The 24609-nt window shown below is 44.8% G+C and overlaps 1 protein-coding gene across 1 annotated transcript; it reads right to left on the bottom strand.

The window, feature by feature from the left end:
* Nucleotides 1-38: 38 nt before the first annotated feature.
* Nucleotides 39-23353, bottom strand: PLIN2 (perilipin 2). The gene is made up of 9 exons (XM_082205018.1): nucleotides 23207-23353; nucleotides 20359-20415; nucleotides 20079-20274; nucleotides 18010-18092; nucleotides 16250-16535; nucleotides 14856-15040; nucleotides 13245-13379; nucleotides 10547-10837; nucleotides 39-1911 (listed from the first exon to the last, which is right to left on the bottom strand). Exons 2-9 carry the CDS (start codon nucleotides 20386-20388, stop codon nucleotides 1777-1779), a joined length of 1341 nt encoding a protein of 446 aa, XP_082061144.1. The 5' UTR covers nucleotides 20389-20415; nucleotides 23207-23353; the 3' UTR covers nucleotides 39-1776.
* Nucleotides 23354-24609: the final 1256 nt, after the last annotated feature.

Raw genomic sequence — 24609 nt, 5'->3', positions numbered from 1 at the left:
CAATAAAAAGGAGAAGCAAAACATCAGCAGCCATCAGATTATACAGTTTTAAACTTTATTTCCAAGGCATTTCAGTGACTAGTGCTTAAAACTTCCATGTTATCTCTTATAATGCATAACTGAAGAGTGGGGGGAGAGGTTGTCCACTTCATGCTAAAGAGAGCGTCAAATTATCTCTTTAATTCAGATCTGTGGACCTAACCTATAAAATTAGCACCATAGGAAATCCTCATAATCCCATAATTAAAAAACGGGGGGAAACCCAAAACTGCCAGCGATATTAAAGGTTGTCTGAACCAAAACACGGCGTAGTCTTTCAACTGTAGCATTTCGTTAAGTACGTCTGATTCTGCATTTCTAGTTTGTTTTGAGCTTCCTCTGACTCTTCCGATTTGCGTCAAGAAATGGCGGATCTGTTTGACGGCAAACCACTGGAACTATACAAACCCTGCTAAAACAACTGTGGATTGCGCAGGAACATCGCTTCAGGGCTAGCTTTCTCCATGTCGTTTGTATTTTCTGCCCCATTTTTCACTACACGTCTTTTCTTTTTTTGAACCCTCTCAGAAGTTTCCCAGTTTGCATCTCTTGAACCTGTGTTTGGCTCTGTTTTACTCTAGAGCAGTGGTGGCCAAACTTGGCCTTCCAGCTGTTTTGGGACTATAATTCCCATCATCCATGACCACTGGTCCTGTTAGCTAGGGATGATGGGAATTGTAGTCCAAAAACAGCTGAAGGGCCAAGTTTGCCCACCACTGCTCTAGAGTATTGTCCTAGTTAAACTCCAGATGTTCTGAAGCAGTGATGGCGAAACCTGCGACTTCCAACTCCCATCGGCCTCAACCAGCCTGGCCAATGGAAAGGGATGATGGGAGATGTGGTCCAAAATATGGGAAAGGTACACAGGTTCCCCTACTGCAAAGCCTAATTCTTACTGTCCCTGGGCTGTACCACTTCTGGCTGCAAGTGGAGAGCTCTCACGACTGCTCTTCCAGAGAAAAACAAAATTAGGTCTCAGGAAGGACGGTCCTAGTTCAAACTTCTCTGTGATGTGCTAAGATTTCTACATGCAAAGATTTACTTTGTATGGAAGACCGTTTGGTCTGTCTCCCATAGTCTAAAATGGCGCAACCCAGGCACAGGTTTATCACCTGACTGAGAACATGAGTTGCAATTTGCTGGAGCATCATAATCTCTTAGAAAAGCAAGGAGCGCTGAGCTCATCCATTGCATTTGAACTCAAAGGGCACCTGTTTAAACATTTGGTACAGAGTCATGCAGATACATCACAACGAAACAGAAAGAGACGAGAAATGGTTGCATTTTTTTCTTCCTGGCAGGTAAAGATGTTGATGGAGAAACAGAAGTATTTACAGAGGAACTGAAATTGAAATCGGCAAATCTTCTTTCAGACAGGATTCCATGTCAAAGCAGCAGAGATGTGGTTTCAGAAGCAACTGCTGTCCAAACTGTGATATAGACTTAAAATTGATATTGTTGACCAGTTGAATACATTTATCTGACACGGAGGACAAAAACAGTCCACTCCTCCATGCTAATAGGTTACGCTAATGTGCGTTCCATAATATTTTTTGACAAGGTCAGAGTTTTGATCGCTCTAAATGAAGCAAAAGTGATACAAACAAGTCCAATACTCCCCAAGAGCTAAGTAACTCCACTCCAAAAAGCAGGAGGATAAGGTTAGGGGGAAAAATGGGTATGAACATATATTTATTCAATCAAAAGTATTAGTTTTTGGTTTTTTGTGCTCGGTGTTTATTCAGCTCTTTGACCTGTGGTGATGGGACCATTTGCACGTGAATAATCTTGCTGCCCTTCTTCATCCAAAGCCAAGATATCTGGTATCTCATCCGATTCTGAAGACAAGTCTGTGATAGCAAAATCCGGAACCTGCAGAGGAAGAAACTCAAATAAATTTGAAGGCAACATTTTCAACATTTCCCAAAGTGTTAAGGACCTAGGACTCAAACTGAGGAGAACCGGCCAGCAAAATTTCCTCCCATTTCACAGTACTATATTGACAAAAACATAGCGTATCACATGTGAAATGAAATAATATTGTCTTATCATTTAAAAAGTTCACAAATAATTAATGTGGGGAATTGCCTCTTTCTCTGGTGTAGGTTTCATAGTGAGAAATAAAAGGAGACCCAACGATTTTAAACCAACCATTTATCCACATTGTGTTATTTTAATGTAGGAAGCAGTGGTAGAAACTCAGTTATGTAAGCTAGGCGCTAAATGGCTCCTTCAATCAGAGTTACAGTCGCCAAAACAGAATGCCTAGTTGCCATTTTGGGGCTAGACGGCTTGAAAGTCTTATTTTTCAATATGACTTTCTGGTTCCTGAAATTCATGCTGATTGTGCAGATAAAATATAATGGATAGAATTGTACAGAATGTGTTGCTGGTGTTTGAAAACATTCAAGATCCGAATATTGCCAATAGAAATCAAGCAAAACACAAGACCACTGTTTATGTACTCAATCACGGCTGCAAGAATACTCAGAGTCAGAAGTTGGAAGTGTCAAACAACACCAACAATAGATTGGCAAACACTCATGATCACATATTTTCAATTAGCAAAGCTGACTGGAAAAGTCAGGGGTGCCCCGAATCAAAAAACATACAGAGAATGGAAATTATTCAAGGAGTATATAAGATTATATTGTAAAAACGATATTATCCTAGCAGAATTGAATGATACTTGTGTATAATAAACAAATGGAATAAACACCTTAGAGGAATATATAGAAAAAGTCATAAAATAAACTGTGTGATAGAATCAAGACAATATGAAAAGTACAATGAGAATGATTGGAAGTTTTTTTCAGAAGACTGTATTGGCTAAGATATGACACTGTATAAATGATTGGCTTTTCTGATTTATTTATTTTGCTATTGTCAATTCTTTTTTGTCTTTCTTTTTTGCTTTTCTTTTTTATCTCTTTTCTTTTTCATTTTCGTGTTTAACTCCGTTGTAAAGTATGATTGTATTTTAAATCAATAAAGACGATATTTTTTAAGAAAAAGAAAACATTCAAGATCCAAGGATTCCCAGGCAGGAACTTCCAGATGGGGGAGATGTCAGGCACCATCATGGAGCCCAGGCATTTTCACTCGGTCGCAAGTGGCCCGTAAAGGTAAAGGGACCCCTGACCATGAGGTCCAGTCACAGACGACTCTGGGGTTGCGGCGCTCATCTCGCTTTATTGGCCGAGGGAGCCAGCGTACAGCTTCCGGGTCATGTGGCCAGCATGACTAAGCCGCTTCTGGTGAACCAGAGCAGCGCACGGAAACGCCGTTTACCTTCCCGCCGGAGTGGTACCTATTTATCTACTTGCACTTTGACGTGCTTTCAGACTGCTAGGTTGGCAGGAGCAGGGACAGAGCAATGGGAGCTCACTCTGTTGCAGGGATTCGAACCGCCGACCTTCTGATCAACAAGTCCTAGGCTCTGTGGTTTAACCCACAGCGCCACCTGTGTCCCTTTAAGTGGCCCATAGCTAGGTGCAAAATGCGCCTGGCGAATTTTGAATGCTGATACGAAGCTGTCCTATATCATGTCAGACCACTGACCCACCCAGGTCTGAACTGACTGATGGTGGCTCTCCAGAGGTGCTATTCTGCTATGTTTTATTCAGAGCACGCTCACTGAAATTAATGAACACATGCTTTGCCCCACCCTCCAACCCTGGAAGCCTTCATAAGAGAGCTGCTCCAGAGGAAGAACTGTGAGGGGGGAGAGACTTTCTGTTCCTCATCAGGCACTAGTGTTTCCACCTGCCTTGCCCAACCTAGCCTTTCCTGGACTATGACTTTGAGAACAGCAGCAGCAGCTGGAAAGAGAGGAGTTCAGGGATATTTTTTAAAAATTGTTTTTTTTAGTTGTGCTTCTTTGTTTCTCAATTTGATCCTTTTACATGGTTTTGTATGTTTTGTGGTGTTTTAGGCATTGTGATCTGTTGTTACTTTTATTGATTATAGGTTGGCAATTATTTATTGTGGTTGAACTGTTTATTATTTGCTGGTGCTTAATTTTACTATTAGGTTCTGATAGATTGCTGAATGTTGCTTTGATATAAGTTGTTTATTTTGACTATCAGAGATTGCAAAGAAAGGAATACATGATAACAACAAGAAGATGAAGAAGTAATAAAGAGACTATCTGGACAAATCTGGATAGAACTGTTTGATAAAAGCAGTAACAGAAATGATGTTTTGATCCTCGTTGATATAAGGGTACCCCCAACAAAATTTAAAAATCTGGCTGTATAATTTGGAAGTAATATGATTTGGAATTAATGTGATTGGACTGGCCTGTTAATAAAAATTATGTTTAAAAAAAGATATAGGTTGTTTATTTTAAAGTTATTGTGACTTTTATATTGGATCAGATTGTCACTATTAATGTTTGATGTTTTATTATGTTTTTATGTCTTGGAAGCAACCCAGTCAGATGGGTGAGGTATAAATGAATTATTATTATTATTATTATTATTATTATTATTATTATTATTATTATCATCATCATCAGAGTCAGGCCCATTAATTTTAACAGTTCTACTCTGTGTAAAACTCACTTGAATACCACTCCAGGATTTCAGACAGGAAGTCTTTCCCGGCCAGCACTAAGATTTGAGGGTTTTTACCTGGATATTCTGCATGCAAATCACGCACTCTAGTTATGGCTAGCAATTAAGGGCTCGACCCTCTTCTTCCTGTTGTGTGGGTTTGTCTGGGAATTGCACTCAAGTCCTTTGTCACTGAAAGCACGAGTCCTATCCCTAGACCAACAATCTGGAGAGAAATCTTTCCATCCTCCCACAGCTTACATCTCTGCCGTATGTCTCCTCCTAAGCTTGGACTCTGATACCAGAAGTGAGATCCGGTAAGTGTTAAACTGTAGTGTACATGTGAATCAGTTTCCCTCAGCGCATGCCCACTTTACTTTAACCAACTGTCATAGTTTAGACCAGGTTATCCTCCAAATCTCTGTTTCTAAAGCAACAGCATGATTACATGGCTTGATTTCATCTCTGAAACAGTTAGGGAAAGGGAAAGGACCCCTGGACGGTTAAGTCCAGTCAAATTTGACTATGGGAGTGTAGCTCTCATCTCACTTTTAGGCCGAGGGACCCGCCGTTTGTCCACAGACAGCTTTCCAGGTCATGTGGCCAGCAGGACTTAACCGCTTCTGGCACAATGGGACACCGTGACAGAAACCAGAGTGCATGGAAACACCGTTTACCTTCCTGCTGCAGTGGTACCTATTTATTTACTTGCACCGGTGTGCTTTCGCACTGCTAGGTGGGCAGGAGCTGGGACAGAGCAATGGGAGCTCACCCCGTCACAAGGATTCGAACCGCCAGCCTTCCGATCGGCAAGCTCAAGAGGCTCAGTGGTTTACACCCGCAGGATAGTTAGGGTAAAGAGACTCATACAAACCAGAAATAATTCAATTCAGAATGAATTGGTTTCAAAATAATTAAAGTCAATGGGCTCATTCAGGCCTAAAGTGGCAATGCCTCTGTGGTTCCTTGGGAGTAAGCGCCACTGTAATTAGTGGAACTTCAGAGTGAGCATAGGCAGGATCAGCTGCCTATTATTTTAACACTGTGGACACAAAGGTACTATGATGACTATGTCTGCTGCTAGGCTGGTCTCCCTGCTACCATTTGCTTTGACGCTCTCAGAATAAGGCAGCAGGGAGTTTTCTGTCCTAGCCGTGCCGTACCTATTTCAGCAGCAGACTGGATTCAAGGTCAAGTTGCCTACTCTTCCGTAACCTGTTTTGAGCACCTTACGTAGATAAGGCTACAATCCTACACACACTTTCCAGGGCATAAGCATCACTGAACACAGCAAAACCTCTAAGTAGGAACATGAGGCTTCACCTTACACCAAGGGAGAAAAATCTAGTTCCATTTTGTCAACACAGGCAGGCAACTGCCCTACCTAGAGCTGCAGAGTGTTCGAAAATCAGGATATATACACTAGGAACCAAAAGGTTCCTTAAAACCAAGGTTGCAGTCTCCCAAACAGAATGTCTAGTTGATATTTTGGGGCAAGATGGGGCTAAAGTCTTGTTTTTCAAAAGATGGGCTGACTGTGACTGATTCTCAGTTCAACATCTGGCTAGTTCAGAGGACTACCTTGAGCTAAGTTAAGAGTTTTGAGAACTTAAAAGAAGAAAAGTCACTTGATTCAGGAACAGTCCACATATGTATTGGCCTATTCCGACCTCTTTTTCTTAATGGTGACACGGGCCATTCATAACATAGGGCTATTCTTCACAACTGTGAGCAGGGCATTGGGGCGGGAGAAGGGAAGAGAAGCTACAACAATTCACTATAACGTCGTTCTCGGCTCCTGCTCAGGCTGCAGAGATGATGCATTTTGGTTTCCTGAAATTCAACCTGATTTTGCAGATAAAATATAAGGGGTAGAATTCTACAGGATGTGTTGCTAGTGTGTGAAAACAGTCCAGATCCCCAAGCATACACTTCCAGATGGTAGAGATGTCAGGCACCTTCATTTGGTTACAAGTGGCCAATAGCCACTTGTGCCTGGCGAATTTTGAACACTGGAGCTGCATGGCATTGAGCTTGTGATGTTCTGCTTGCAAAGAAGATCCTGTACAACTGAGCTATTGCCATGAATAGGATTGTACTTATGTTTGTCTTGAATGCTAGTGGAACATATACATATGTACCAAGCAACGGCAAAATGCAAGTACAGTGGTACCTCGGGTTACATATGCTTCAGGTTACAGACTCCGCTAACCCAGAAATAGTACCTCAGGTTAATAACTTTGCTTCGGGATGAGAACAGAAATCGTGCTCCGGCAGCGCGGCAGCAGCAGCTGGAAGCCCCATTAGCTAAAGTGGTGCTTCAGGTTAAGAACAGTTTCAGGTTAAGAACAGACCTCTGGAACGAATTAAGTACTTAACCCGAGGTACCACTGTACCCTGGTTCTGTTGCTATGTAACACGTTATTTACCTGTACAGAAAACTAATAATTATCTTCATATCATTCTTTAAAGCAGGGGTAGAAAATGTGGGACCCTCCCAGGTTTTTGTGGGACTCATCAGCCACAGTCAAATTGCATGTGAGCTTACTTTCCTTTGTATAAAACAAGCCTGAAGGAGGCCCCCAACCCATTCACGGGTCCTTGTATGATCAGTGGAAACAGTTGGTCCTGGTAATTATTAACCACTCTCAATTGCACCCTGATAATTGCCACCTGGGGATGCAGGTGGCGCTGTGGGTTAAACCACAGAGCCTAGGGCTTGCCGATGAGCTCCCATTGCTCGGTCCCTGCTCCTGCCAACCTAGCAGTTTGAAAGCACGTCAAAGTGCAAGTAGATAAATAGGTACCGCTCCAGCGGGAAGGTAAACGCCATTTCTGTGTGCTGCTCTGTTTCGCCAGAAGCGGCTTAGTCATGCTGGTCACATGACCCAGAAGCTGTATGCCGGCTCCCTCGGCCAATAAAGCAAGATTTGCACTGCAATCCCAGAGTCGTCCGCGACTGGACTTAACGGTCAGGGGTCCTTTACCTTTACCTAATTGCCACCTGCCTGGATTTTAAAGTGTCTGAATTAATTTTAAGATGTATTTTAATTAATTGATGTCTGTTTTTATGCTTATTGTGTTGTTTTTATGATGTTAGCCACCCTGAGCCCAGCCTCAGCCAGGGAGGGCGGGATAACAAATAAAAAATTATAATTATTAATTATTAATTATTATTATTATTATTAGCACATGCAATTGGTTTTAATGCAGATGAACAATGCTTATGCAACACCAGAATTGTATAGAGGGAAAATTCCACAGCCTGAAGGGAAGGAGAATATCCATGGGTGTGAGAGATCCCACAGCCTATCCGTGATCTTTAAACCACAGATTAATTGCACGGCTAAAACCAGTCCACACATGAATTATTGCTTGTCCTTAGTAAGCCAAGGTGGTTATTATTATTCAAATTTGTTTACCACCCTTTACCCGCAGGTCTCAGGGCAGCTCAGGACAAAAAATCACAATATAAAAAACACAAAATACATAATAAAACTAAAAGCAGTAACAACCTAATTATTCCTGCTCCCTGCACAACATATTTTAAAAGGGCATTGTATGTCAATCAGCCAAAGGTCTGGTTAAAGAGGGAAGTTTTCGTCTGGCGCCTGAAGGTATATAATGAAGGCACCAGGCGAATCTCCCTGGGGAGAGCATTCCACAGATGGGGAGCCACTGCAGAGAAGGCCCCGTTCTCCTGTTGCCACCCTCCGAACCTCTTGAGGAGGAGGCACACAAAGAAGAACCTCAGAAGATGACCTCGGGGTACGGGTAGGTTCATATGGCGAGAGGCGGTCCTTGAGGTCCTGAGCCTTTTAAGGCTTTATAGGTCAAAACCAGCACTTTGAATTGGGCTTGGAAACCAATCGGCAGCCAGGGCAGTTGGACCAGGATAAACAACTGGGGAGAAATTCAACACTCTGCTGTGTCGATGGCACCATCTGCACAAGCATTTCAGTTTGCCAGATGAAACAATCTCTCCTCTGCTCCCCTTGCATGCTATTCTGGGGGGGGGGCAGAGGGGCAGAGGAAGGGAAGCCCCATTGCACAAGCAGAAGTCCTTGAGCAGGGCTTCAGCTAACAGGACTAGTTAGGTGAATCCCACCCACCCACCCGCCAGTGCAACAAAATGTTCACATTCTTCTGCCAATGCAACTAGGCAACACCAACCAAAAACTGTGTTCAAAGAAACCAGCACAACAAAGCATGCATTATAGATCACATGACAGTTGGCATGGTTCAATTTTAAAGCCAATTTTTTAAAGGGCACTTTTAGACTAGGGGAATTATTGGCAATGAATTGTGATTCGAGTGGGCCTGCCGCTTAATTCTACCCCAGCAACGTTGGCAGAACGCTTAAGTCCTCATCGGTGCTGCTTCTACACAGGTGGAAGTCTCAGGGCATCCCGTGCGCTAAATGTTTTCCCTGCATGGAAAAAACAATTAACATATTGACCTGTGTGTACTTTGTCATGTAACTGTTAGCGCAGCAGGATACCTGGACAGCAGAGCAAACTTGTTTTTGTTTGAGTTTAAGCATCAAATGGAAGAACAAGCAGAGCAGGAGGAACCAGAAATATCTCCAGGTCATTCGCTGATGTTCTCAACAGTTTGTTGTGGTTCAGCTTCCTGGGACCTGTTGTAAAATCTGAAGGGCCATCAAGACTGTGGAATGTCTGTGCTACGAGAGACAGGTGGTTTGGCCTCCTTTGGCATAGTATACATCATAACAGCCTACCGATTCAAGCCACAACCCACCGATTCAAGAGCCCCGACCCAGAAAAGCAAGCTACAAGCAAAAGCTGGGATGGTAGAAGCTTAAGAAACTGCAAGTATCCAGAGAGCTGGATGAGGAGTCGTAGGAAGGAAATAAATACAGCAGCAACACCTGGCCCATCTGTTTACATGTAATGCTTGGTGCTGATTCAGCAATTTGCATTCAACCCATTTTAAACAGACCCACAGATCAACGGTAATTGAGTCACAACGTTTGTTTCTCATCCTCAATACTCTTTACACAATCCAAGAGAGACCAGACTCCGGCTGCTGAAGCATTTATTACTAAGCATACATGTGAAATTACAAGGCAAGGCACTACAAAAAGACAGGCTAAAAACACCCATGTACAAACAGCATGAATCTCGTTTAGCGCACAGTGCTCAATAGTAGCTTAAGTGGAGTTACTGAGTAGTACAACGTCTCATATTTAGAAATGAAGGACGAAGGTGAGCTGTCGCAACAGACAAGTTACTCTGGCAAGTCTAGTCCAACTCCACGCAAGGAGTGGAAAAAGCTTATCAAGGCTTTTTCTCTTTTTTTAGGTCCTAGAACAAATTGCTTTAAGGCAAATGGAAGGAATGATAAGTATACAAGGGTACAGTGTGCAGTTTTCAAACGAAAGCTGAATAAGAAAATGTAATTATGCTGCCAGAAGCTTTACAGATTTTCAATAAAGGGGGTTGCTTTGTTTTTTCCCCGCCCCTGCGTATATTAACAGAATAGCAGTAAGCTCCTTTTAAAGGTCACTTTAACTGAGAGACAAGATGGGGCTTTATAATATACAGGTAGCTAAACAAAGTGTTTTCTCCAATGCAATCTGCTGAGGCTCAGAAGTCTTTTAAGGCACTTTGCATCTTTCACAACTTCGAACCCAAACACTGGGAACTCAACTCGGAAGCGCAGAAATCCTTTTTTGCTTTTTTTGTCAGAGAAAGCACAGCAGGAATTAAATTTCTCCCCCCCCGCCCCCCAGCAGGTTACACTGCAGCTACCACAGCTCAGCCACCTTGTCAGTCAAGCTACGCGGCGTGTGTGTGTACGTTTTGTCACGCCGCCATTTATTCTGTGTTGTGTTCAGGCTGTTTGTCCTCCTGGCTGGTCTTTTTCTCCCCGTCACCTCTGTGCCCAGCATTCTCAGAGCCAGCCAATTGCGGGTAAAAGGGACCTACCAGCCAGTTGAGGGGCGTGTTGTTCACCAGGTAATCCATCACGTCGTCCAGCGATTCCTTCATTTTCTTCAGCTGCCCTTTGCTGGTGGTGATGAGGTTGTCGGACACTTCCTGGAAGGAAGATGCTGAGCGGAAGTTCCGGTAGACCTCGCCCGCCATTTCCCCCACATGGTGAACCTGGCCTTGGATATTCTGGGGCAAACCCTGTATACTCGACACCAGGGTGACGCAGGTGGTTTGAAGCTGCTGGGTCAGGTTCCGTGCAATCGTTAGTGTGCGTGATTCAATGTACTGGAAACAAAAGCAAAACACACAGACATTGGAAACGGGCTCCATGTTATTCTGTTAGCTTAAAATAACCCCAATACAGTGATACCTCTGGATATGAACCAGATCTGTTCCGGATCCCCATTTGCATCCTGAAGTGAACGCAACCTGCATCTGCGCATGCCGCGATTCGCCGCTTACGCGAATGCGTGTGACGTCATTTTGACTGTCTGCGCATGCGCGAACGGCGAAACCTGGAAGTAACGTGTTCCATTACTTCGGGGTCGCCGCGGAGCGCAACCCGAAAGCGCTCAACCTGAAGCATATTTAACCTGAGGTATGACTGTATTCTACAGCCGGGGCCGCCACCCTAGACAACAATAATTTGAACTTCCAATGTGGGGGTACAGTCATACTGTGGATCCCAAATGCCAAGGTATGACTGAAGTATGGAATGAAGCTGGGACCTGTGCTCAAAATTTGCCAGGCCCATTCGGCACCTGGCTATCGGCCACTCACGACCAAGTGAAGATGCCCAGGTGCCAAGATGGCGCCTGATGTCTCCACCATTTGGAGGTGCATACCTGGGGAACCATGGATCTTGGCTGTTTTCACAATGCATCCTGTGTAATTCTGTTACATTTTCACTGCCCAATCAGAATGAATTTCAGGAATTGAAAAATACGGCTTTCGAACCACATGGCCCCAAAAGGGCTACTAGGCATTCTGATTTGGTGACTAGCCCTGGTTTAAGGAGCCATTTGGCACTTAAGCTTATATATCTGAGTTTCTCACACTGGCTGAGACACTGCCATAAGACCCAAATGAATGCTCATACGCACTGACCAATGTTTCTCTGCATCCAAGGGATCCTAACTTTGGCTGGGACTTGCAACCTAATCAGACCCCTTGACCTGGAAAGCGAAAAGCATTTCTCTCTCCTGGCCTCCCACCAGTAACAGATCGGTCAAGTGGTTCTTCAGTTATATCCTATTTGCCAGATAGCTTTACCCCCATGCTTGCTACAAAGATTTTGTAGGCGTGGGAAAGAGTGTGCTGAGAGAAGCCACCTTACTCATTCACATCTTTTCCCTTTTCTTTACAAGCTTCCTGTATTTCCACTGTGGCTGAAACAAGACAAGCAGCTAATACCCAGTAGTAGCAAGAGCTAAGTTTAAGCCTTCGCTTGAGTCCTGGACAGCAGCCTTATCACTGCTGTAATTATTTGGGTCAAAAGGTTAATACTCTTAACCTTGATAAAGAACTTTCAGCATGGCCAGCTGTAGACTGCTGCAGCAACTGGGCAAGGAAATTGTTTTGGGTGCAACCTTGCCCTTTATATCTGCAAAAATATATATGATACTAATACATTAGGAGGACAAAAACATAGCCTTTCAATCAATGGACAGATGGCATTGCAACTCATGAATGGATCGCCTTCAGACAAACATTATGTATGGACAGATTAAATATTTGGAGTGCATTTATCGAAACCATAGGTAAAGGTAAAGGTACCCCTGCCCGAACGGGCGAGCCGTGTCCGACTCTAGGGTTGTGCGCCCATCTCACTTAAGAGGCCGGGGGCCAGCGCTGTCCGGAGACACTTCCGGGTCACGTGGCCAGTGTGACGAAGCTGCTCTGGCGAGCCAGCGCAGCACACGGAAACACCATTTACCTTCCTGCTATAAAGCGGTACCTATTTATCTACTTGCACTTAAGGGTGCTTTTGAACTGCTAGGTGGACAGGAGCTGGGACCGAAAGACGGGAGCTCACTCCGCCGCGGGGATTCGAACAGCTGACCATGTGATCAGCAAGCCCTAGGCGCTGAGGTTTTACCCACAGTGCCACCCGCGTCCCTATCGAAACCATACCAACCCATGAATCCATGTATATTTGAGGGAAACTGTAAGTTCAGTCATTTGCACATGTGTTATATAGTTCTGTGATCTTAATTATATTTTGCTGTCATAGTGTTGTTTTCCTCTACCTTTTAAAATGGTTTATGTATTTTCTTTCCTTTTTTTTACTTTAACTGGTAATATTAATAAAATTGAATACAATTAAAAAACACAAGTAAATAGTTAAAACAGAAACAACCAAACAGCGAGCCCTCTTCCTGCAAACATATTTATAAGGCTGCAGAATACCGTATTTTTTGCTCTATAAGACTCACTTTTTCCCTCCTAAAAAGTAAGGGGAAATGTGTGTGCGTCTTATGGTGCGAATGCAGGCTGCGCAGCTATCCCAGAAGCCAGAACAGCAAGAGGGATTGCTGCTTTCACTGCACAGCGATCCCTCTTGCTGTTCTGGCTCCTGAGATTCAGAATATTTTTTCCCCTTGTTTTCCTTGTGGTCTGGTGCATCTTATAGAGCGAAAAATACGGGTATTAACCTGACACACATCTGCCCAATGCTCACTCAGCAACCTACCTCAGCACTGCGGGAGTCATCTTCCTCATTTTGGCCTGTGTTTTTCCTCCATTCTACCCAGGAATTATACAGCTTTTGTTGGGCATCTTGGAGTTTCTGGTTGGCACTATTCATATTCTTTCTGGCATATTCAATCTGGAATACAAAAGACTTGCACGTTCAACTTTTGGGAAGTACTCTTCAATGGTGCAATCCTGCACATGTCTACTCAGGAGTAGCCACTGATTTCTGCGAATCTTTCTCCCAGGATACAGGAAACTCAGATCATTCTTGGGAGTGCATTCGCAGCTAAAGCAATCTTTGTTCTGCCAACGTTTATCAAACAAGATTCAGGTAGGTAGCCGTGTTGGTCTGACGGCTGTCGTAATAAATAGATTAAAAAACTGTCCAGTAGCAAACTTAATTGGTCTCTAAGGTGCTACTGGACAATTTTTTAATTTTTTTATTCCTTTAGTTATCAAACATGTTTGTACAAGGTCGACTTTGATATCTCCTTTTAAAACTCCACCGGCGATTGTTAAACCCTCCAACAAACCCTCTGAAAAAGAATTAGGAAGTTGGAATTTCACAGCGCTATATGGATCTCGTATAAATGAAAGATATCTACTTGGGCCCCAAAATGTAACTGTGTATTCTTGCCCAGTAGAGCCTCTGTTTTCACCAATTCCTCTCCTTTGGTGCAGTTGCTGGCACACTACATATCATTTTGAAGAATTCTTTATTTGTTTAAATAAAGCCTAACATTTCCCCCTTCAGATTACCCTGCCCTAAGAACCCATCAAATGCCACTATAGTGTTTTTTGGACCTATTGTTTCAACAATTTGATATTAAGAAAATATTCTTATTGTGTCCATGGATGTAGGAAGGTTGCCCAGTAAAATGCTGAGCTGTGTATTACCTTAATGCTAGCCTTGCAAACTTTAAAACTCGAGGCCAACTCACAAGTAAAGAACACAGGATTAAAATATTATTAAAAAGGTAGAGCGGACTGCCATCCACCGATACATGCACTGTGAGTCCCAAAGGTTGACTGAAACCATAGCTGTCAACTTACAGATTTGAAAAGGGACCAGCAGCCTCGAAAATAAGGGATCAGCAGCCAAAATAAGGCATTTTCCAAGCACAGGTATGTTCAACTTCTGAGCCCCTCCAAGCCAAAGGCAGAAAGCCCAGCTAGCAGCCAAACGAAGCCTCAAGCGGTGGTTCCCACAGCGCAGCAACCCGGCAAAGGGGATGCAGCAAGGAAAACCACCGTCACCTCTCTGCTGGGAAGCGCTGAGCAAAGGCGAGTCCCCAGGCAACGCGGCCGATTTGATCGGCACAAGGCATGCAAGCTCCACCCCCCAGTCGTTCTGAGACTCCTTATTGTGTGAGCAACGCAGCCAAGCAACACAGTTGGAGCTTCCCTCCTCCCTGGCTGGCTGGCAGGGAGGGAGGAAGAGGAGCTGAGCTGCTTCCTTTGAAACCTGGGAAATTTAAGGGACATCATCAATAAGGGACAGCAGCAGGACACAGCACTGGGATAAGGGACTTTCCCCCCAAATAAGGGACGCTTGACAGCTATGACTGAAACCCTTTGCAAAAATCTGAAGTTAGAGCCAAGAACTCACCAGATTGACAGTGGAGTTAAGTTGAGAGATTGTCTCTTGGCTTCTGAGCTTTGCATCTCGAACCTTGATTAAGGCCTGCTGGTAGGCACGGGATCGGACCTTTGACGACAAAGACCCTAGTCTAACGTAGTAACTTGGCTTCTGAACTCCAACTTCAAATCCTTCCATTTTCGTAGCTTCTTTCTCTGCAGAATCAAAGAGCAAACCATTCCAACTGTAACCGTGGCAAGTTAACGCCGTCAAGCTTGCAATTAGGAAACCTAACAACAGCTTCCTATCTTTCTCGCTCGCTTCTTGAGAGTCTGTTGCCTATAACCAAGAGAGACAAATTCTCCCAAGGCAACTTTGCAAGGTGGTTTTGGTCTGATGGTGAAAAATTCAAGGTGAGAGAGCTGGCGACTTTCCCAGGGAAGAGCTTTGAATGTGAAGCCTTCTGTCAAACCCAGAGAGTCGCCGCGATTGAGTGTGTAGGGCTGACTGATCTTACGCCATGTTACAAAGTTTGCAGTCGTAAACCAACCAAATAGCCAAATGATCATCAAGAGGCCCAGTTCTACCCACAAACTACCGTATTTTTCACTTTATAAGACACACCAGACTACAAGATGCACCTAGTTTTTGGAGGAGGAAAACAAGAAAAAAAATATTCTGAATCTCAGGAGCCAGAACAGCAAGAGGGATCGCTGCACAGTGAAAGCAGCAATCCCTCTTGCTGTTCTGGCTTCTGGGATAGCTGCACAGCCTGCGTTCGCTCCATAAGACGCACACACATTTCCCCTTACTTTTTAGGAGGGAAAAAGTGAGTCTTATAGAGCAAAAAATACGGTATGTTTTCCTTGTTCTTGAAAAATAATACACGATAGCATCACATTTTATTGGCTTCATAACCAATGAACTTTGGCAAATGTATTCCCCCCTCATGTCTATTTATGAAAAATAGCACGATCTTCATAACGGGGTATGTAACCTGGCGGACTGGACCTTCTAGGACAGGGGTCAGCAAACTTTTTCAGCAGGGGGGTGGTCTACTGTCCCTCAGACCTTGGGGGGGGGCAGACTATATTTTTTGGGGAAAACTGAACGAATTCCTATGCCCCACAAATAACCCAGAGATGCATTTAAAATAAAAGGACACATTCTACTCATGTAAAAATTCCTGGATTGTCCGCGGGCCAGATTTAGAAGACGATTGGGCCAGATCCAACCCCCGGGCCTTAGTTTGCCTACCCATATTCTAGGACAGCCTTTCTCAACCTGTGGGTCCCCAGATGTTGTTGGACTACAACTCCCATCACCCCTAGATAGCAAGGCCAGAGCTCAGGGATGATGGGAGTTGTAGTCCAACAACATTTGGGGACCCACGGGTTGAGAACCACTGTTCTAGGAGAACTTACCTAGTTCTTCTTCCGTCAGTGGGAGATACTGGTCTACAAGGGTCTCTGATCTGCTGAGTGCAGTGTCCACCCCACTGGTCACCAGACGCAGCACCCGGCTTCCCAGAACGGTGTTGATGCTGCCACTGACCACTGACCGGGTCAACTCCACACTGTCCTGGACGGCTCCTTTTGTCTTGTCAACAACTCCATTAATGGTTTGTGCAACAGTATCCTTGGCACCAGTCACGGTAGTTGCGACGACATCCCTCGCACCGACAACCACATCCATTGCATTAGCGACAACCTAGAAAAAGTGGTTGCAGATTCTTCACTGCTAGCTGATTCCCCGATTTGATTTATTACGGCCATTGGCCCATTACGGCCATTGGCCCACTGCTAGCTGAATGCAAGACGCAAGGAGCGACACAACTCATTCAGTATAAAGCACATGGGCCCAGTTTGCCCATCACATTAAGTCCGAGTTTAAAAATACGGTTTTATTACGAACGAGTGCCGTGCTGGCACACACTTGCAAATTCATCATCAGTTCCCATAGTCCCCCACCAAGCATAAAACAAGACAGAATCTTGTCCATTGCATAACCTGATGGTTACCCAAAAAACAAGATTGGTAAGCCAATAGAAAAGCTTGCTTCCTGCTTGCTGGGGGATTTTTTGGGAGGGGGGGGAGAACAAACATAAACCTGAGTTCTGACAATGCAACCAGCTTAGATTCTGGATCGCTTTGTGTACACCATGCAGACTTTGGAGGAATGTGTCCCCAATGCCTAGAGTCTTCAAAGGAGCTGTAACACGGGGCTCTTACTTGACAAAACAGAATGCCACATGGGTGAGGACCTCCTTCGTGCACCTCCTCCTTGAGAGGTCTGGAGGGTGGCAACACAAGAGCGGGGCCTTCTCTGCAGTGGCTCCCTGTCTGTGAAATGCTCTCCCCCAGGGAAGTTTGCTGGTGCCTTCATGACACACCTTTAAGTGCCAGGCGAAAATGTTCCTTTTTAACCAGGCCTTTGGTTGATTTGATTGACACCTGATGCCCTTTTAAAATATTTGGTGTGGCTTTTTTGCACCGGGGGGGGGGTATTGTTTTTATTTTGATGATATATTTTGTGGTTTTATATTTTGGTTTTGTTCTGTGAACCGCCCCGATACCTCCAGGTATAGGGCAGTATATAAATTCAATAAATAAGCAATAAGTAATAATATTGGTAGTCCCAAGGTCATAGTGAGGAGAAGGCCGGGGGGGGCATAGCCCCAAGCGAATGATTTGGATGGGCAAGCAGAGCAGTGCCCCGGGCACCAGCAAAGGACGCAACACCATTGGTCAGTCCTACTATGTAGACCCACTAAAATTAATGGCAATGACTAACTTAAGCCCCTTCATTTCAGTGAGTCTTCTCTGAGTAGGACTCGCACTGGATACCACCCTAAGTGTCCAGTGAGCAGCCTATAGGTATGCGAGACCTTTTCCTTCAAAGAAGAGGTGAATGATAAAGCCCTGCAGGAGAGGGCTTTGAACTCAACAGATACATAAAACAGGGACTTTTGCGTTTGTAGATTAAACACTGGGCAGGTATCCCAAGTAAGTCGTACCATCCTGCGTGCCTCGGGGCTCCTTCATTTGTTTCCTGCGATGAAGTCCCCCCCCCGCTCCCCAATGCACCCTGTTATAGTTGGCACCTTTTTTCCAGTTCATGTGTAACTCTGCTTCGAACCAACGAGAGAGAAAAAGCCACATTAAAATCCTTCTAAATAGTTTACCTTATCAGTTGGTTGATAAAGTATTGGCAGCCTCTCCTCGACTTTGTCAAGTCCTATGCAAGCGTAGCTGTTGGCAACTGCAACTGGAAACATTAAAGGACCGTTAGGCCAGCTTTTGCAATTTTAAGAAGTTCATCAGAAGCTGTTTATTTCTTTGAACTGCTGGGAAACAGGAAGCATTCTGGTGTATCACGTTAAGGACGAAGTTCATCATGAATGACTCATTAGCAAGTTCAGAGCTCCTTCAGAAAGCGATAAAAGAGGGTCTCCTGGCCCTCTGCCACTTCGCAAGAATAGGTTTCCACAAACAAGCTGACACACTCAAGCACAGGAAAGCAAAACGCAAAGTGCCAAGTTTCTAAACTGTGAGACATTGAGAAAGTAGGCGAAAGGGGAAGATGAGACAGAACTTAGAAGTGGGTGAAGGGTGAGAAACTGGAGCCAGGAGGATTTTTTTGACTCATTGTGCATCTTACAAGTCACAGTCTTATTTGACTTCGCACCCAATTCGTCCTGAAAGCTTCTTTATAGCCACAGCGGCCCATAAACATTATGCAAAGGTATTAGTAGCCTCGCAATGAGCTGTTATTTAAGGCAGGCCTTTACAGTTCTTTGCAGGGAGTGTGCTTCCACTAAGATAAACAAAATACTCTGCCCGTGGTGAAAACATTTTAGGCATTCTACAAAAGCAACGAGGCTTCTGAGCAGAGCATTTTTGTAAGCTGACAACTGAATATGTCACTGGGCTGCAATTTCCATCATCCCTGACCACTGGAGCAATTAATCAGCACACAAGTAGTTGAATAACCATCCTGAGATCAGTGTTAGAAGCTGAGATATGAAAGCTAGGAGCTAAATGGCACCTTAAACTTAGGATATGAGCACAAGAACGGAATGTCTAGGCGCGCTTTTTTAATAATAATACAAAGCTGAAAATGAATGAACTGCAGCTAAAATATTATGTTCATTTTTCATATGGTCTAGTCCTTCCCCTGCCAAACCCCCTAATGTTCTTAAGAGGGGCTCTTCTCCAGTCTTCAGAGAGTAGCTAGAAGTGGGGAGGCAGAAAGAGGTCCTCCTTTCCTTCTACTCTGCAGTTTTAATTTGATAACTTAGGCACAGTACAGTGGTACCTCTAGTTCTGAACTTAATTTGTTCCAGAGGTCTGTTCTTAACCTGAAACTGTTCTTAACTAGAGGCATGCTTTTGCTAATGGGGCCTCTTGCTGCCGCTGCAACGCCGGCACATGATTTCCGTTCTCATCCTGAGGCAAAGTTCTCAACTCAAGGTAACCCTTCCAGGTTAGCTGAGAGTGTAACCTGAAGCGTTTGTAACCTGAGGCGTTTGTAACTCAAGGTACCACTGCACTGCGCCCAGAAAAGTGGTTAAGAGTGGTAGTCTCGTAATCTGGTGAACTGGGTTCGCTTCCCTCCTCCTCCACATGCAGCTGCTGGGTGACCTTGGGCTAGTCACACTTCTCTGAAGTCTCTCAGCCCCACTCACCTCACAGAGTGTTTGTTGTGGGGGAGGAAGGGAAAGCAGAATGTTAGCCGCTTTGAGACTCCTTTGGGTAGTGATAAAGCGGGATATCAAATCCAATTTTTTCTTCTTCTTCACACTAATGAAATTCCCTGTCGCAAAATGCACCAAGAAAAATGGGAGTTTCGAACACTGCGTGAGATTATTATACTCGGTGGCAGTGTTCGATGCCAGGCTCATTTGGCACTTGGCTATTGGTCCCTTGCAACCACCTGAAGGTGCCTGGGAGCCAGGATGGAGCCCTGACAGCTCCACCACTTGGAGGTGCATGCCTGAGGATCACTGGATCCTGACTGTTCCCATCAAACTCCACTAGAGGGATCACAGATGACTTTGGATCTTACCATGCTGTCTACACATCTGAATGCACAGCCTATGAAACGACAGCCATTTCCAAACGAATACCAACTTGTATGCCCAGACTGTCATTTCTGCTTGGGAGCCTGTTTATTGTTATGAATAAACCTGATCTTTTTTTGCTCTGGAAGAATTTTGCAAGCTGAAAAGTGTTTCCAAGAGCTGCGGCTTACTTTGTGGCTCCAGCTTTTGGATGATAGGCAGAGCGCCAGTCATGGCTACTGCAGTAATGGTCTTTACGCCCTTCTCCGCCATCTCGCATACAGACTTCAGGTAGGGATGGTTGTCCTTCGTGGTGACGTAAGCTGAGGAGACCATGTCGTAGGTGGAGCTCACCAGGGGAAGGTTGGCAACCCTGGCGACCACATTCTGTGTATGCAGAAGACAGGACAGTTAGCCCACATTTCTTCTGGAATAAATCGTCAGGAACATTTTTGGTGCGTGCAAACATACCTGCTGTGAATCAGTCCTCTCTTCCGCCATGTTTGGGCCTTGAATGCTTTATAGAGTCTGGGGGAGGGGAGAGAAAGCACAAGTTAAATGCAAGGCTTGAAACAAAACCTAACCTTTCGACAAGTTGCAGCTGCTAAGATATGCTCAGCTTGTTCCGTTATTAAAACGCTTTCCATTTATGCAATATGGAAGGTTGAAACTTCAAATCTGAAATAATTTTCTTTCCAGACAAATATGACTAGCCAATAAAATTTGTGGGCAATATCCAGTGAGTCATACTCATGAATAGACCTGCTAAAATCAATAGGCTTAAGTAACTTGATGTACTAAGTATCAATTTCAATGGCCGTATTTAAAGCATGACTATTTTGGATATTTTCCGTTATTTCTAAATTATAATTCACTAGTTTATTCAGTAATGCTTGAACTGAGCAGAGACATGTTCTGGGTTGCTTTGGCAAAGCCAATTTGTATACAACCTTGGGAACACTTGGCTTTTCTTGTGTCCAAAAATTTGCCTCACTTTCCAAGCCAAAACGTAGTAGCAACAACTTAGGTTAGGGAAATAAAAAATTTAATTGGGGTTTGAAAAGCGGAAGCCGAGCATTGTATTCTAGTATTCTTTACTAAGTTACTAAACAAACAACAGTGTCTTCAGAGTAGACATTAAACCAGAGCTTTCCAGACTGTGTGCCACGACATGTTAGTGCATCCGCTGCAGTGTGTTGGTGTGTGAAAAGGGGTTCATTTAACCTCCGGTTTGCTACTAAAACTGAATTACTGTGTCGCAAAATGATGCATGTCTAAAAAGTGTCCCGCCAACAGAGAGTTTGGAAAGCTCTGCATCAAACTCCGGTTACAAGAATGAATGAAGAAAAGCCAAGCTGAATCCACAGTTACCAAATGTGGATCCACTGTCAAAGTTGTGTTAAATGGAACAAGGGAGACTGTTTGTTCCCTCTGTAGCAATAAAGTGCTTAACACGTTGCAATTGCCCCTTCTTCCGCTGCTGGTTGTGAGACTCTCTCTCTGCAAACAAAACTGCCATCTGAATTATGAAACCACATCATTAGTCTATTAAGGACAGAGAGTTGCCCTGGAATATTCCTCTCGCTCAGCCATCCTTGAGTTTGTGCCCTCCAGATATTTTGACTGTGACTCTTATCATCCCATGATGATGAGCTATGGCTGGTGCAGGCTGTGGTCAAAACCAAACAGGATTCAGAAATCTGTTCTCAGCCAAGGACACATTGTACATTTAAAGCACATTCTCTCTCCTCTCCCGGAAAGGAATCCTTTGAACTATAATTTAAGGGTGCCGGAAACACAGGCATAACCTACAGTTTTAGGAGGGGGGGGTTGAATGGGTGTGTTTGAAAAGTTTGTGTATGCACTATTAAAGAGTTTCTGTGACACAGAAATGACAGGATGTGTTTCCATTTCAGTTCTCGTGAAACTTTATCCTGCTGTAGAAATGATTACAAAGCAACTTAAAAACAAAAAACCTTAATGCCTCCCTTAAGTTGATCAAGATCAGGCAGGATTCCTTTTCATACGAAAGGTAGCAAAAGGGAAAGAGCACACCATGCTAGGGGCATTTAAGCTTCCCATTTTAAGTCTCGGTGCAATACTTGAAGGACCACCAAGCACTCAAAACCCAGGGGTTTTTTAAGATATAGTACAATACAGGTGATGCATTGGTTAAACAGTTATTACAGACAAGAGACGATGAGTTCCAAAAAACACAGGGAGCTTTTTCAAATTAAAAAATGCTCACTCACCCACAACAGTTTTTTGTAACCCAACTACAATATTTCACGCAGTGTAAATAAAAGCAACCAAACTAAACCTCTCCTACAGAGAACCCTGTGAAACAGCTGCAAATTTTGCCTCTCGGCCCCTTCAAGTATGGGATAATTTAGAGGCTTTGAGGCAGCTTGCATGTTACACAGATGAACAGCAGCTTTTAGCAGGGAGAGAAAACAAACAGGCTTAGTCTCCTCCAAACAATGGGACCAAACCTATTTAAGCAGCAGATTCTATCTCGGTTCCGTTTGCTTAGGTTGCATTGTATTTATCACACAGCTCTGTTCCCGACTGTCCTTTGCCCCCACCTACATTGCCAAGATGATGACCTATCCGACAGAAATGTTTCCCACCCAACTATGGCTCCACTTCAGTGACGGCACAGCATCCGCCAGCAAGAAGTGAAAGTACATTTATAGACCTCCCCAAGCATCGGGACGGAGGCGGTTGGGGAGCGCCGGCATTTCCTTGCTGCCGTCCCGGAGAGCCTCTCCACTCACTCCTGCATCCTCAAGAAAGATCTTTCCTCACGGGGAAAAAGGGGTTTAAGAAGATGCCCTGTAGTCCCGCCCCCCTCGGGCAAAGAGGATGCCAACTGCACTTACCTGGGAGTAAGCCCCAATCAACTCGCGTGTGTGTGTGTGTGTGTGTGTGGCTTACCTCGGAGTAAGCATACACAGGGTGTGCCCCGCCTTGTCTACGGCCCCTGCGCATCATTCCCGGGGCTTCCCAAACGGAAGATGGAGAGGAAGGAAGACGCAGAGCAAGAAAGCGCAAAGGGACACCTACCTACCCACCCGCTCGCAGCGTGGGACTCTTTGCTCTCAGGGTCGTGGGTTCGAGACCCGCGTCGGGCGAGAGAGCCCGGGGTTGGACAGGATGACCCCTCGAGGTCCCTTTGCAAGGCGAGGATGCGCGCAGACCCGCTTGCTCCTTTGCGCCCTGGGCTCCCGCAGCCTCTCCAGGCGCGTCCGCGTCCCCACCCCCGATTGCAAAGACGCGCAGGTTAGGCTCCTCTCGGCCAAGGGCAAAGGCGACTCACCTGTCAGAGGAGAAGTAGCGGCTTCCTCGTGTGCGTCAAGCGCGCCCAGCTGGTCCTCTCGCCCCGTCGGCTCCGCAGCCGCGCCCCAGCCTCGCCGGCAATTTATCCGCGCGGAGAGAGGGGGGGGGCGTCGGGCAGCCTCCTCCTCCTCCTCCTCCTCCTCTCGCGAGACGCCAGGCAGCTACAAATCCGGGCAGCTTCCTCCAAGCGCGCACACGATGCGCGCTCGGCTCCGAGGAGAGGAGGGCGCGCGGCGGAGGAGGAAACAGGCGGATCCTGTCTCTCGGCGCCGCGCCCTCTTGGCTCCTCCTTGCGCAGCTGAAAGAAGCCGAGGAGAGAGAGGGGGGCGAGGGTTGCCATGTGTCCTCTTTTCCCAGGACGCGCCCTCTTTTTCCGAGGGGTGAAATCGAAGACAAAGCGCATCTGTTTGCTTTGGATGGCCGACGCAGCGTCCTCTTTTGGGGGAGGCTCTTTAAAAAAGATGGCAACCCCCAGAAATCGCAGCAGTTAGCGTGCAGGTTGAATCGCAGGAGCAGTTATGCAATGCCCCAACCGCTTATTTCCTTATTTCTTTATTTCATGAAGTGTATACCTACACTGCTTTATGTCTTTTTTTAAAAAAGAAGAAAGCTCGAAGTGGTTTGCAAAAGATAAAAAAGCAAAACCGAGAATAAATAAATAATTTTTATTTATACCCCGCCCTTCCCGGTTCAGAAAACCGGGCTCAGGGCCGCTAGCAACAAATTTAAAACACTTAATTGATGCAACAAAAAAACAGCATAAAATACAGTATAAAATGTGAATAACAATAAATTCAGAATTCAAAAATCAATTTAGGAGGGAAATCCATGCAACAAACATTAGATGATCACCAGGGCTAGCTGGCTAAATTAGTCCTATTTGGGCCAGCAAGGAGACCAGGGGAGAATTACGGGTAGCTGTGGGATCTTCATAAAAGGGGGAGGGAAGGGAAACACAAAAGTTAAAATACTGACGCAGTTCTTTTAAAAAGGAAAAAAAGAGGGGAAAGTGCCAGTAATAATAATAATACTACTACTACTAATAATAATAAATCATTTATTTATACCCCGCCCATCTGGCTGGGTTTCCCCAGCCACTCTGGGCAGCTCCCAACAGAATATTAAAAACATGATAAAACATCAGACATTAAAAACCTCCCTAAACAGAGGGATAATGGTACTCACCACTATCACCATCATCATTTTATTATTGGTACCCTACCAATATGACTGGGCTGCCCCAGCCCCTCTGGCCAGCTTCCAACATATATAAGAATGGAACATTACACATTAAAAGGCTTCCCTAAACAGGGCTGTCTTCTAAAAGTCAGAAAGATGATTATCTCCTTGACATCTGACAGGAGGCGGGCGCCACCACTGAGA

This window comes from Podarcis vaucheri (genome assembly GCF_965113315.1).
Source record: "Podarcis vaucheri genome assembly, chromosome: 17".
NCBI classification, from domain to species: domain Eukaryota; kingdom Metazoa; phylum Chordata; class Lepidosauria; order Squamata; family Lacertidae; genus Podarcis; species Podarcis vaucheri.
Note: the sequence above shows the minus strand (reverse complement) of the source record. Positions and strands in the feature narration are given on the sequence as shown.